General features: G+C 42.6%; 1 protein-coding gene across 1 annotated transcript in view; it reads left to right on the top strand.

Annotated features, from left to right (window-relative positions):
- The window catches only part of LOC146365249 (transcription factor IIIB 90 kDa subunit-like), a 126,301-nt gene that overhangs the window by 60,333 nt on the left and 52,127 nt on the right, over window positions 1-13,841 (top strand). The window contains exon 13 of the mRNA XM_084915508.1: window positions 13,625-13,686. Within this exon, the coding sequence (XP_084771634.1) occupies window positions 13,625-13,686 (62 nt within the window). The remainder of the gene's footprint in view (window positions 1-13,624; window positions 13,687-13,841) is intronic.

Genomic DNA, 13,841 nt, shown 5'->3' with positions numbered 1-13,841 from the left:
TGATAACAAATCCCAACGTGTTTCAGCCATAAGAGTTTTCATTGTTGTTCTGAATCGGGGATGCGATTGAAATTTTTCCTCACAGAACATGAAAACAAGAAGCTGAACTGCATGTCAGAAGTTAAAGTTCTTTGAACATCTTAGACTGACGACGCACAAAAGCAGAAAGGGATCTGAGCAGGGATTCCCCACCAGCCCCACCTTTGATTTGGTGTCTCGGTCTCTGATTACATCCATAGAAAGTTTATAAATGTTTCCCACCAGATGAGCAGACGGTTTGGGTACATATAAAACACAGAAGGCTGATTCATCGGTGTGGCAACGGCAACACTTGGCTAAACATTCCAGTGGCTGTAATCTGACATTTAGGATGTTTGATACTCATCCAAACCAATACTCACACGAAGCATCGCTCAGTTTCTAACATGCATTCTCCGATATTTTACTTCTTTCTTTTTCTCCTCAGCTGTGCTGCTGAGACAGCCGCGGCCGGCCACGAGCGCGTCCCTCCTCATCCATCAAAGAGTCGCGCAGTTCATGTGGGGATATTCTGACAGTGTGGATTCACTCAGTGTGGATGATTTATTCATCCTGCTCTTGTGATGTAAAATTGCAGACTGTTTTGGAAAATATCGAAGCGGGGACAAAATTGACAGAACATCTCTTTGATCAAAGATATTTATTCAAAATATGGAAAACATGGTGCGCGCACTGTTGAAAGGGCCTGTCACTTTCAATGCAAACATCTGTTGTGTTTATGAGAGAGCACGGTGTAGGCAGAGGGAGGCGGACGCTAAACATCACGGACGGTTTGAGATTGTTCATAACAGTGGAAACAAAAGTGACGCAGTGTCGGCTGGTCCGGTGTTTAGGCCTGTTTGCTTGCTACTGTTTAGGAGATTTCTACTAGATGACTGTTTTGGTTTGAATAAATCTTTACTGGCACCAGTATCAATAAAGATAATGTTCTGCAGTCCTTAGCAGATCATTTGTTGTTTGGTCGAATGCTTCAAATCGTGACAGGCGATTTGTTGTCCAGTCCAGGCATCGGATCCTACCCTTATGAAAGGAAAAAAAGAGAGCGAGCCTGCATACATTTTTCATCATCTGTCTGAAATGAGATGATTTTTTACTTCTTTTGCATTCTTTGAGTTATATAAAGTGTTTTTCTTGTGGTTGTTTGTGGATTCTGGGGGAGAGAAAGGCGAACACACTCAGTTTTACTGCAAGCGGCTCAGACTCCTGCAGGACCTCCTGTGATACACTAAGGGAGGATCCATGGTTACACGATCCAGCTCGAAGTATAAGCCTTACCAAAAAGGAAAGTTCAAAGCCTAATCCTAAACTAGAGAGGGCGTCTGTCTCCCGAATCCAAATTGAAGCCTGCTTCCACAGGAGAGGGGCCTGATAGCTTCCTCCCACTATACTTTCAGAAACTCTCGGAACCGCAAGTAAGCCCACAGTCTGAGAGCGAAGCCCTCGAAACCTATTTTGCTGTCTCCTTTTCAAAACCAGATCAAGTTTTGACTTAGAAAAAGAGCAGCTTTTTCCAGCTTGTACCCCTGTGGATGAGGACCAATAGCAGTGTGGCCTGAGGAATCCAGCAGAGACATTATTTGAATGTCACTCTGCCAAATTCAAATGCTAGTGTTTGAACAGCGATGACAAAGTCGTTCTTTAAATATCTTTTAATGCAGGTGTGAGGCAGCAAGCGCATTTGCTGATACCCGTTTAATCATCTCATTTCGTCACGTCCTGCTGAGTACATCTCCATAACAGTAGCCGATAAAAAGGAAAATTAGCATTTTTATTTGACAGACTTTGTAGAATGTCACTTGATCACTTGCTCATTTGGATGGAAGCGCAGCAGCTGACAGAGCTCAGAGGGTTAGTCCAAAGGTCTGTGGAGTCTTGAGTGGCATTTATTGCAAAGTTACATCACATAATTGGGATCTGGAGCAGATCTGGTTTGTGTTATAGTTGAAATAAAAAAGGGCCATTTAAACAAACAAATGAATAAATAAACTAATAAAAACTAAATATTAGAAAAATAAATCCATCATACCTTGATCGCCAGAGACTTTATTATATCATATATTTTTTTGTTGCTGCCAAAAAAAGTCATGAAAGCAACAAAAAAGCTTTCGAGCCTGCAGCACTGAGACCAGCAGTTCATTCAGACATTGCTCTCTTGTACACACATTTCTTTAAAAAGTCAGACTCTATAGTTTTTCTATATGCACGCTCAAACCAGAGACATCAAACCTTTGTTGGACTATTTTTAGCAGCAGATTAAGACCCATATGGCCACCAGAGTGAGTATTTGGGGACTTTGTGCCACAGAATAAAAAGACATTGCAGTGTGCACTCATTAATTTTTACATTATTATTTATTATGATCAGTTATGGTTTTGTTATAGTTTTGGGCTTTTAATGGGGTTTGTGCAAAATGATGACAATGAAACAAAATATTATTTAAAGTCCACATTTATGAGGAAACTTATCAAATATAAACAAGTTGGCTTCATTTTGCCCTCTGGGGTATTCACACCCCCCCCCCCCCCCCACTCACACCCATTTTTGTGTCTGGGGGAGGAGGAGAAGAAGCAGGTGGTTGAGTGGGCGTATGCTCAGCCTCAGCTCCTCCAAGGTCAGTGGAGGTCACGTTTTAATGGGCTTGCCCAGCCCACCCGTGTCAGCGAGAATCTCTCACTCTATTTATTGCCTCGGCCGGCTGGTTATTTCTTCAGGGCAGCACTGGCATCGAGCCTTATTACCTCATAGTACTGCAGAGAAGGACTTTTACACCAGAGCTGCCTTTTTTACATACGAGGCATTTAGCCAACAGTCTGGTCCAGGCATGCTTTAACATGAGTAGAAGCAAAGAGTAAATATGCAGCAGTGTCCAGCTTGCAGAAAAAAAATTCAAACAAAGGCAATTTTTATCTGTGACATTTTATATAAATAATATGACTGGCAACATATGAAGTAGCCCTCTTTGCAAAGAAAATATTAAAAAAAAAAATCAATAATCTGCTTTGCTCTCTGCACTTTTCTTTACTTCGATCACATTAAACCCCGTCTGTTATCATATTCCTCATTTTATTAAATGTGTATTTCAAGCTCTGTAATTGCATCTCTGCACTGCAGCTAGCAATCAAAGCGCATTCACACAAATGATTTATGCTACATGCAGTGAAGAAGACTGCATCGTCACAACAGCATTACTGCGTCAGACCATTTGCTGTGGCCTGTGATCCAAACAATAGTTTGTCAGACATTCGTTCCTGTGTTTCATTTACAGAATCTCAAGAGCTGTAGAGTTTGCCTAAACTCTACAGCTCTTGAGATTCTGTGCAACACTGGTCATCTATTGGCTATAGCATGCTATCAGGGTTAGCATTGAAAGCTGCACTCAGACTTTTATCACTGGCCGTACAGTTCTGTTAGCTTGGACTATTAAACTAATAATTCTTTAAACTAAAAGCATCCGAGCGTTGAATCCAGAAATCCCTCTCAGCTGCTACACTCACAATTCTATCCGGTAGTTAAGTCTGACGTCACTAGCCGTGTCTGGGCCTAAACTCCGCTGCAGGTCCATATATCAAACGATCACTATGGCATTACTGAGAGTTGAAAAACTGTCTAAAGTCTTTCATCTTTAATAAAAGGATCCACGTTCTGCTCTACCAGGTGTAACAATTGAGTTTAACATCCAGGCATCCATGAAAACGGAATTTATGACATTTAACAGAGTTAGCTCGCTAGCTTCTTGCTAACTTCTAACTTCCTGCTATCTAAATACAATATAGCATGTCCTGACTGCGGGGTTTTGGAAACAAATTAAAACGTACAGCTCTGTTATCACTTCCAACATAAATGAAGACAGAAAACTAAACAGCAGTGACGTTTGTAGGGTTACTTTAGTTTGGCTAGCTGGTATATAATGATGTGCTACGTGACCGCTAGCGAAACAGATATGTTAGCATAATATAAACAAGCTAACTTTTTTCCCACTGGATAAAAGTTAACGTGAGTGTTCTCGGTGGTCAGGAACAAATGCAATCGCATGGCAGGATGCTGTAAAAGGACCAAACTTCAGCCAGGAGAACAACTGAGATAATCCATCCACAAGACGAGGTTAGTCATTCATATACTGCTGCACGGGCTGGGCTGTAGTTACATCCTAAGGTTTTAAAAACTGAGCTTAAATAAATGATTAGCGGTAATAAAAGCCGAGGGAGGTCAACAGTGATCACTGACTGTTTTAGGAGCTTTTTGAGATTAAATAGAAGAAAATACAAAACATTAAACATGTTAACGACACAAAAGCCATATTAAACTCAGACTACTTTAGGCCCGGAAGTAGGATTCGTCACGTCATCACTTAACGACTGGATTGGATGTGTTGAAAACATGCCCAGCACCGACTGGGATCAGTAGTTTGCAGCTGTGCTGTTGGATTTTATCATACGTTATCATTGCAGTCCTCCTCACTTTGTCATAGTCATACTTTGTTTCTAAATGCAATCATCACTCCGTGCAAACATGGTACCTGTCTGCTGAATAGAAACGCTGTTTCTGAGAGAAACCTGGTTGCTGAATGTAAACCACAGATAATAAGACTGCTGGTTGTACTGGGTCAAGGTGGATGCTTAAACTTGGCTAGATGCCACAAATGGGCTGTCAAAAGCTGTACTGCCCCCAGTGGGCAGTAAGGTGTACTGTCTTAATCAACAAGGACAGAAGATTACTAGCTAAAGTTTCTCCTTAGAGCAGATCGTTCCTGCTTGAATAATTATTTAAGCTGGTTTTTCAGTGCACACCAGAGCCAGTGCGTAGAAGTATCGCCTGATTGCGTTCTTTGTGCAGCAGTTTCATTCACTTCACCTCTAACAGCCACCGTCTAATCTCAAAGCAGAAAACCTGACAAATGAAAACATCTCCCTTCATCCCTTCACGTGTCTCCTCCCTGCGGCCCCCGTGGCCGGGCTGGGCGCAGGTCGAAGGGTTTGGGTATGTAGGAGTGGATCAGGATTGTTGCTGACATCAAGAGCTGAGAGTCTGGATAATGTGGGCTGCGTTTGAAGTGTGGATGATGGGTGATCCTGCAGCACCGAGGCTACACAGCCCCATTCATCCCTTAGATCACACACACTCAGTCTTTGTTTTTTGTTTTTTTTGTCTTTTTTTTTCCAGAAGGGGAAGGAGGTAGAGGAGGGAGGGGGAGAGGACATGAGGTGTGGAGGAGTCAGCAGACTGGTGCTTCCTTTTAATTCAGCCAGCGTGGCTTTTTTTCCCTCCATTTTTATCCCTGCTCTCCCTTCGTCTTCTCTGTCTGTGTCATTTCTGTCAGATCAGGCCTAAATGAAATACAGCTCAGGATTAGAGAAAGATCACTGAACTCCTCTTAAGCCTCCCTTTTCTCTGTCTCTCTATCCTAACTTTTCTTTCCGTCTTAACTCATATTTTACTGTCTTCAGTCTTTTCTCTCTGCCTCTTTTGTCTTTTAGGTCTCCCAGCTGCTGTCCTCTCATTCCTCCTCGTCCTCCCTCCTGCTGACTTTTCTCCATCAGTCTGTTTGTCTCTCAATGTCCTACCTAGCTCATTCTTTCTCTCTTAATCTTCCCTGCTCCGCCTCTTTTTGTCTTTATCTCCCTGCTTTTCTCATTTTTCTCCCCTTGTTACAACTTCAGTGTCTCTTGCTCTCTTTGGCCTTTCCATCTGCTGTTTATCATCTCTTTGTGAGAGTAAGGCTGGGGGTTTTTCATTTCTCTTAATGTCAACAAATGTTATCAACCAAAATGTCCTGCTGTCAAAATTTCCATTAGGATCAGTATAGTTTGACTTTCTTGAGAAAAATGAACTATATGGTTGTGCGTGAGTCATGATTTGGACTCACTATACAGAAATCAACACCAACATTTAGTTGTTCCTACTAACAAGTATGCTTATCCAAAGCCAGATTTGACTTATTTTTCTCCCCCACGGGGGCCGATAACTCCTTCACCTGTCGGTTAGATATGCTTTATTCTACTTGTAGAGAAATGTACTTTCGACCACATGCTGCCAAACCGGAGACAGAAGCACAGACTGATTGCTGTCTTTTGTAGATGAATGTGGACAAAGTGGTTTTTGAGGACTTGCGCTGACTTTGTGGGTCTTGCCACCTTAGCTTTCTGAAACGAGACATCACAAATACAGGGAATATTTGATTTCTCAACCACAAGTAAGCCCCACCCTAAAGTAGACCCTCTTTATTGTTTTTCTAGACACTGATGAGATCATAATGTACAAAGTAAACGTGCTGTTGGATGTAGGAGTTGAAGTTTAAGAGTGTGACTGTGAGCACATCAGGAAAGTGCTTACTGAGGTCACGAATTAAGGGAAACAAAGTACTTTCCAGTAGAATTTATATACCGCAAGACCAAAGTTGCTGCCCCCTGCTGGTCATCAGAAGGAAAAAGACGTGGGTTTAAAGCAGGGGTGGCCAACTCCAGGCCTTGAGGGCCGGTGTCCTGCAGGTTTTAGATGTGGTCTTGATCCAGGACGGCTATTTAAATGGCTAAATGACTTCCTCGATGTGTCCTGAAGTTCTCCAGAGGCCTGGTAACGAACTAATTATGTGATTCAGGTGTGTAGACCCAGGTTGAGATCTAAAACCTCCAGGACACCGGCCCTCGAGGCCTGGAGTTGGCCAAGCCTGATTTAAAGCATTATAAAGCTGCGTTTAATTTTCAGCCAGCACGACGATGAGAAAATGTCTTATAAACGAGAGATTTGGAGATCACTGTTTTCTGTTTTTTATTTGATTTTTTACAAAACATCCCAACTTTTTGTGAATCCCTTGGCTCTAACAGTGGATAACTAAAAGTTAAACATCTGATCATTTGAAAGATTCCTGAAGTTAGCCACTGTTTTTGTTTTTCACTTCTGCACAATGTAATTCCATCATTGGCCAAAAAACCAGTTAAAATCAGGAACGAACCGCGGTGTTGAAGGGTAGGGCTGCAATCTAATCGGTTTCCTGTTTGGAATACATCTCAAACTTTTCACCACCCCTCCCCCTGTTTTAAAAAAAATTTGCAAAGACCAAAGCACAGCATTTGTCTTTTTGAGCCTGGCCTGATTATTGCTTTGATCGCTTGGGATGACAAATGTCACTTGTGCTAGATTATAGTTCAGTAAGTAACAGGAGGACAAGCTAAAATAAATATTTGAATGTTAATGTGCTTTCTGAAGATAAGCTGAGGCATGGACAGAGCAGACTGAGGTAATTTCCTTTAAACATGCTGATCAGCCCGGTCAGAAATCAAACGTGTTTGGTAAAAGTCATGAAGAAGTGCAGAGGAGGAGGAGGGATACACAATATTGTTGAAAGATGCATGCACACACTTTTTTTTCCCTCGTCTGGTTCTGGGGTCAAACTCAAAGGGTTGTTTGGGTTGTATTTGTGCTACGAATGACTGAGCAACAAAGAAACGTGAGCTCTGGAGGAAAAGTAGCAGAGCGTTGGATGTGGGATCATCTCTTTCAGAAAGTTGCAGATAAAAGGAGCGACACTGATACGCCATATCCAACATCTAAAAGCTGTGGAGGAAGGGAGTTTCCAAAGCTATCTGACACGCAGTTCAGGCATAAATCTAGCTTAACTCTGCTCAGTACCAGGCTGGGACTGCATTATTCCTGCCTGAAGACACCCGCACAGTGGGAACTCTCAAATTAGCATGTACAGGTAACATTTCTACTCAGTGTGGAGCTGGAGGAAGGCCACGAGTTTTAGTGGCCACAGCTACAGAACTGAGTCATCGAGTTTTAATTGATTATAAATTGAGGTAAATGCTGAAAACCAAGCCTCAGTTTAACGTTTGTGGGATTTCAGTGGCTGTAATTAATAAAAGCTGGTTTTTACTAACCGATGCAGCTGGAACAGGTTCCATTTACTTCAGATGTGCCCCAGTAAATGCACATTGCCTCCTATTTTAGCCTAAAACTACAGGGGCTAACTTGTTCAGGAAATTGTAAAGCATGTTTACAAATGAAACTCTATATGTGCGAGGTGTTTTTAAAGCTTTGTCTTCAGTGGGATCCAGCGGTTTTGGAGGTGGGAGCACAGGGAGGCAGGAAGCATTGAGAGACAGCCTAAACATGTTGTTGGTTCTGGTCTTTTTCTGGGATTTGTGGACACTAAGAAAAATAAGGATCCTCAGCGGCGGCATTATGTCTTACTTTTTCTGCTTGGCTCACTCACCAGCCCTCCCACCCCCCTTTAAATCTCTTGTTCTCTGCCTCCTTCACCATCTTCAAAAGGCTGTCTACTTCACCTGTTAGCGTTCACTCCTGCGGGGCACATTTTCTCAGTTTCTTTGTGTTCTTTTATTTTCTCTTCTTTCGTATTAGAGGTCCTCTGCGGTGAAGCATCTTTTTCTCCTGACCACATCAGACAGGCCTGCTGCCACCCGGGACACTGTGATATGTGGGAGACGGCCAAGAAGGGGATAGTATTAGGGGGTAATTCTGAAGCAGTAGGGGAGGGGTTGAGGAGTATACGTTGGGTCAGGTTACCTGGCTGTGAGGGCCACGAGAGAACAGGGTGATAGGGTTAACAGCTTGCGGTGGATTAGGCTGGTTGAACAACACCTTCCTGTGAGTGATTTTTGTTTTCTCCTCGATTTTTCTTCAGGCCAGCTGTATGCCTGAAAAGAAATTGAATTTGGCATCTTCTCAGACAGCTGTTGAACCTGCAGCTGTGAGCAAATAAGTGTCCTTACTGTGATGCCAGATAAAGGAGCTTAGCGAGTAAAATATATCATATGTGGGCTGGAGCCAGTTAAATCACATTGTTTATGGAGGGATGAGCCATCCCTCGTGTTCATGCACAGTGAATACTGAAGTGAAATTTAATGCCAAGACGAGGCATTCCTGCTCTTGTTCTGGAGTCACCTATCAAGGTCACATGACTGTTGGGACCTGAATGACTAAAGCCCATCCATCTATCCATCCAGATAAAAGGACTTTGCCTTGTAGATGGTAGTTGGTTGCTACAGGGCTTTAAAAGTTCCAGATGTCTAGTTAACCCTCTTGTGTCTTTATCATGTCATATGTCGATCAACAGTATCCTTTGCTGAAGCTGGTAGTTGCTTCAGTTTACTCACCTAAGAGTTGACATTGGTCTGATTGTATCCTCACGTGGTGTTGTCTGGACCTCTCAACGATGGCTCTCGGGCCACACTCAAAGCGGACCTATTCTACGTTACAGTGTGTCTAGTTAGCGTTTAGCTTAGCACTAATTAGCTTGCTAAACAAGCTTGTTGATTTTAGCTGATAACTTGGAACTTAACTCTCTGGGTGCAGCTAAAATGCTGAGGCTCTACCCGGTCTTTAAGTCTGACATCATTAGCCGGTTCCAGGTTCAAACTTTGCTTCAGGTCCCAAAGTCAAACAAACACTGCAGCATCACTGAGAGTTAAAAACTGTCTAAATTCTTTCATCTTCAATAAAATGATCAGTGTGGCTGCTCTACCAGGTGTAACAATTAAGTTTAACATCCAGGCATCCATGAAAACACAATTTATAAATTTTAGTTAGCAGGGAGTTAGCTTGCTAGTTTCCATCTAAAGATGATATAATCTAAAGATGATGTAATGACTGAGAGATTTCTGATGTAATTAAAACGTACAGCTCTGCTATCACTTCCAACATAAATGGAGACAGAAAACTAAACAGCAGTGACGTTTGTAGGGTTACTGAAGGTGGGCTAGCTGGTATATAATGATGTGCTACGTGGTGGATAGCTACACAGCTATGGTTAGCATAATACAAACACAGTGAAGCTGGAGGATGAACGCTAACCTTTTTTCTGAGCTTTAAAATGAATAGCGGTAATAAAAACCGAGAGAGGCCGACAGTGGTCACTGCCTTTTTTTCGGGGCTTCAAACGTAATCACTTAAAGACCAGATGAGGCTACAGAATCCAAAAACTGGTGATGTCACAGTGTCTATATCCATTGATCAAATAAAGGCCCGCCCTTTAAGCCAACCTTCATGTGATTGGCTGCTTCTAGCAAACAGAAGTTTAAAGGTCACCTGCTGGGGTTCTCTCTGACATTACGTAGCACTAAACGGGCCAAAATAGTGTTTGAGCTCGATCCTCAAACAGCGCTCAGAGGTGCGGTTAGTTTCACGGGTGATTTACGAAAGCTTTGCTACTTTCTAAACACAGGCGGTGTCAGTCCATTTCAGTACGGACTTTTTTTCTGCTTTAAATATCGACACAATTCACTGTAAGCTGTGTGTTACAAATACAAATATTATATAAAAATATTATATAATAAAAATATTATATAAGCCACTGAAAGTCCAGATCTCAGAATGATTTTAGCCATGACTGCCTGTTTCCCTGCTTTTCCCTCCATTAGTGCTTCCCCTTTGTCTTAAAAGTGTGTGAATGTGTGTGTGAATGGGTGGGTGACTGAACGTGTAAAGCGCTTTGGGGTCCTTAAGGACTAAGTAAAGCGCTATACAAATACAGGCCATTTACCATTTTACCATTTAAAAGAATTTATTACCACATTGTCAAGAGTAGGGTTTGTTTGGGAAATTGTGTGTGTGTGTGTGTGTGTTTTCTTTTTTGGTTCTTTTTCCTCCTCAGCGCTGATGTGCAGGCAGAGCTGCATCTCTGAGCTACTGAGCTGCTGCCAAAAGACCTCAGGCTTCTGTCAACCTGGACAGGAAGAGAAAAGTAGTTTCTCTGCATGCACAAGGTCATCAGGGAGGTGATTTCTGTTTTCCTTTAGGATTTGGAAGTTTTGTGAATGTGCTGCGAGTCGTCTCTCCCCCCCCACACACACACACACACACTCTCTCTCTAATGAGGTGATGTAATCCACCACTTCTTATTCATAGTGACACAAAATGTTTCTGGCCTTCAGCAGTTTCCACTGAATTTCCACTGATGAGGGCCAGATGGCTTAAATAATTTTGTCTTCTGTGTAATAATGAGATAATCTCATTAAAGGGGCTTGGATTTAGTGCTTATTTAGCCCAGCCTGGCCATCATGCGTTTATGGTATCCTACTACTTATTCTAAATTCATCATTAGACCTTCGAAGTAACATAAAGCACATGTTTTGTTTTTTCCATTCAGTCATTTTGAGATTCTTCAGGTTTTATCAGATTTTTATCTTGTATGAAAAAGTGTTGCTCTGTTTTCACAAATAAACACTGAATGACAAGTTCAGCTAGTCGGTTGTACGATTGAAACCAGGAACAAATTCAGGTTTCTTAAAAGAGGATTTTGTTTGTTGTTTCATTCTGTAAAGGTTTCAGTGTGCCTTTCTCTGAAGTCAGCAGCGTCATCCAAATAAAAAGATTGTTAGTTTAACTGAACAGAGTGTTTGTGATATTTGGTAGTAAAACCTTGTTCATAATCTATTAATTGCACATTACTTGGTTTTTAGATTCAGGCACCACCTCCTGCAGGACGGTGCAGGACGGTGCACCCCGACACACTGCGGGAACTGCTCATGAATGGCTCCAGGAAGCTAAACCTGCAGAAACTACTGCCTATGTCTAAATGCCAGCCTGCCCAACAGGACACTGACGTCCTGTATCTGTACCTCAACAGGTCATAGCTTTTTGTGCCAGAGAGAGAAGACCTTAAATTATATATCTGAGAAGCTGGTGCATGTTCTGTGGTCTCGTACAACAAAATAGTACTTTCCAAAAAAGCTTTAGTGACCTGCTCCTATTAGTTTTCTTTCTCTGTATTTCCAGATTATAAGAACACTTCCTCTAATACCTAGAATTTCACCTCAGGTCCTCACTTAACCGATTATTTAACACCATCGACACAGTGTAAACAGCTTTGTTTTTTTCAAACGTCACATGTTTAGGCTCACTCTTGTGCCATAATGAAAGTGGGTGTTTAATAGATATTCAGTTGGATGAAATCTGAATGTTAAAAGTTCCTCAGTGCTTTAAGTCTTCTCTGTATGTGTGTAGTCCTTCACTGTGAAGTTAGCTGCAGATGCTGCATTTATCATCAGGCTGAGTCCCGATTACTCGTACCTGAGGAGACGTGCATCTCCTTGTTGGAAGCAATAAAGTTACATATTGGTCCTCGACTTCACGTGACATCCCTGCCTGTTGGCTCTGCACCCTTCACATCTTCATTAAAAAGACGAATAGGCAGGAAAGTGAAATCGAAGAGCCCGACGTCTCTTATTTCAGCTTTACCTTCCTGATATACCGAGGCAAATTGTCAACCTGCGGTCCACAGATTCTCCTGCACTCTCACCAAGAACAATTTTATGGGTTTGATTAAAATTAGCAAGTGTCGATATATCAAAGCAGCGGCTGAATAATAACTCAGTAATTGCTCCCTACCCCCTGCTCTCTGCGGGGTTGGACTGGTGTTATCAGCTCTCAGTGTCGCTGCCTCTCTGCCTCCCGGAGCTGCCGATCTCTCCCAGGGCTTGTCTCTGTCTTATCTCGGCCCCGCACTTCATGGGGAGGAAGTTCTTAGAGGGCTGGGCCCGACAGATAGCGACTGACCTGTCTCTTCCTCTGGAGCGGTTTCTTTTTTAAGGAAGCTGCAATCTGCTAACTGAACTAAAAAAAAAAGCTGACTAGATTAGCCCCCCCCACCCCAACCTCTCCAGTGGTGCAGCAAACACACCCTTTACTGTCTGAGGATGAATGTATTTCTTCTTCTCTGCCTGTTCCCTGCCTGTCTGTGCACCTGTCTCTCCTTAATGAAGCCGGGAAGCTGCCCGTGGACTCAGGTGGCTCTTCTTTGAAGTTGCCGCCGACTGGGAGTTTGAACTTCAGGAAAGAAGGGCCCCTGTGAACATGTCAAACACAGAAAACCTGACAGAAGTTAAATGACTCCCATAAACCTTTTGCTTGCTGCTTCTTCAGATCGAGCCTTTCAGTCTGTGCCTGTCTGATGTCTGCAGGCAGCCAGAGAAACACTGCACTTTGTTGCAAAACAGCTAATCAAGGTGGAGAATCTTTTGGAGTGAAAGCTGTTGAATTTCCATTGATGGTTTCCTTCTCCTGTCAAAGTCGGCACACGCTCCCGCTTCTTCCAAAGAAAGAAAAAAGTCATCTTTTGTTTCCTTTTATCAAAGCCAATCAGATTTTCTTTGAAATTTCTTTTCCAAAATTGGACTTTGTGCAACCGGAAGATTTGAGATACCGCGTTCCTTCGACACATCCTTCACAGGTAGGAGCGGGAGCGTGTCTCGGCCATCTTATGAAAAATGCAAATCGCTGTTTCAGCATCCCAGTGTTTCACAATAAAGCGTGCTGAAATCTAGAAAGCGTATCGTAATTGAAAAGAAAGCGTGTGAAGGTAGATCGGCTTAAAGTGAGTTAAGCCTGTTAGCGTCTTATCAGAAGTCACAGTGCATTTTTTCTTTCTTTTTTTTAATTTGGCGATTTCCTCCTGATAGAGGATGCTTCACAGATCTTCCACAAGGAAGAGATTTTATTTATTTATTTGTTTGTTTTTGCAAGCTGCCGTTTCCTGTTTCAGCCCTTTGGGATGGGGCGGCTGGAGTAAAAACGTGTGTTACAGCAAATCTAAGAGTGTCCGTTCTGGTGTGTGTCTCTGTGACAGATGGTGCTGCTGACAGCGGGGAGCTCGACTTGAGTGGGATAAATGACAGTGAGATAGAGCTGGTACGTACCTGCTGCGTATGCAGCTCCAGTCACGCCGTACACACCACAGATTCACACATGCGATGTGCCTTCAATGCCCTGAAATCTTTCTCAATGTAGAAAATTCTGTTAGCTTTTCCTGTAGAAGAGTTAAAATCTCATCAAATGTTTTCTGC

Source organism: Perissodus microlepis, chromosome 19, assembly GCF_051167445.1.
Source record: "Perissodus microlepis isolate ML-2025 ecotype Zambia chromosome 19, ASM5116744v1, whole genome shotgun sequence".
Lineage (NCBI taxonomy): Eukaryota > Metazoa > Chordata > Actinopteri > Cichliformes > Cichlidae > Perissodus > Perissodus microlepis.
Note: the sequence above shows the minus strand (reverse complement) of the source record. Positions and strands in the feature narration are given on the sequence as shown.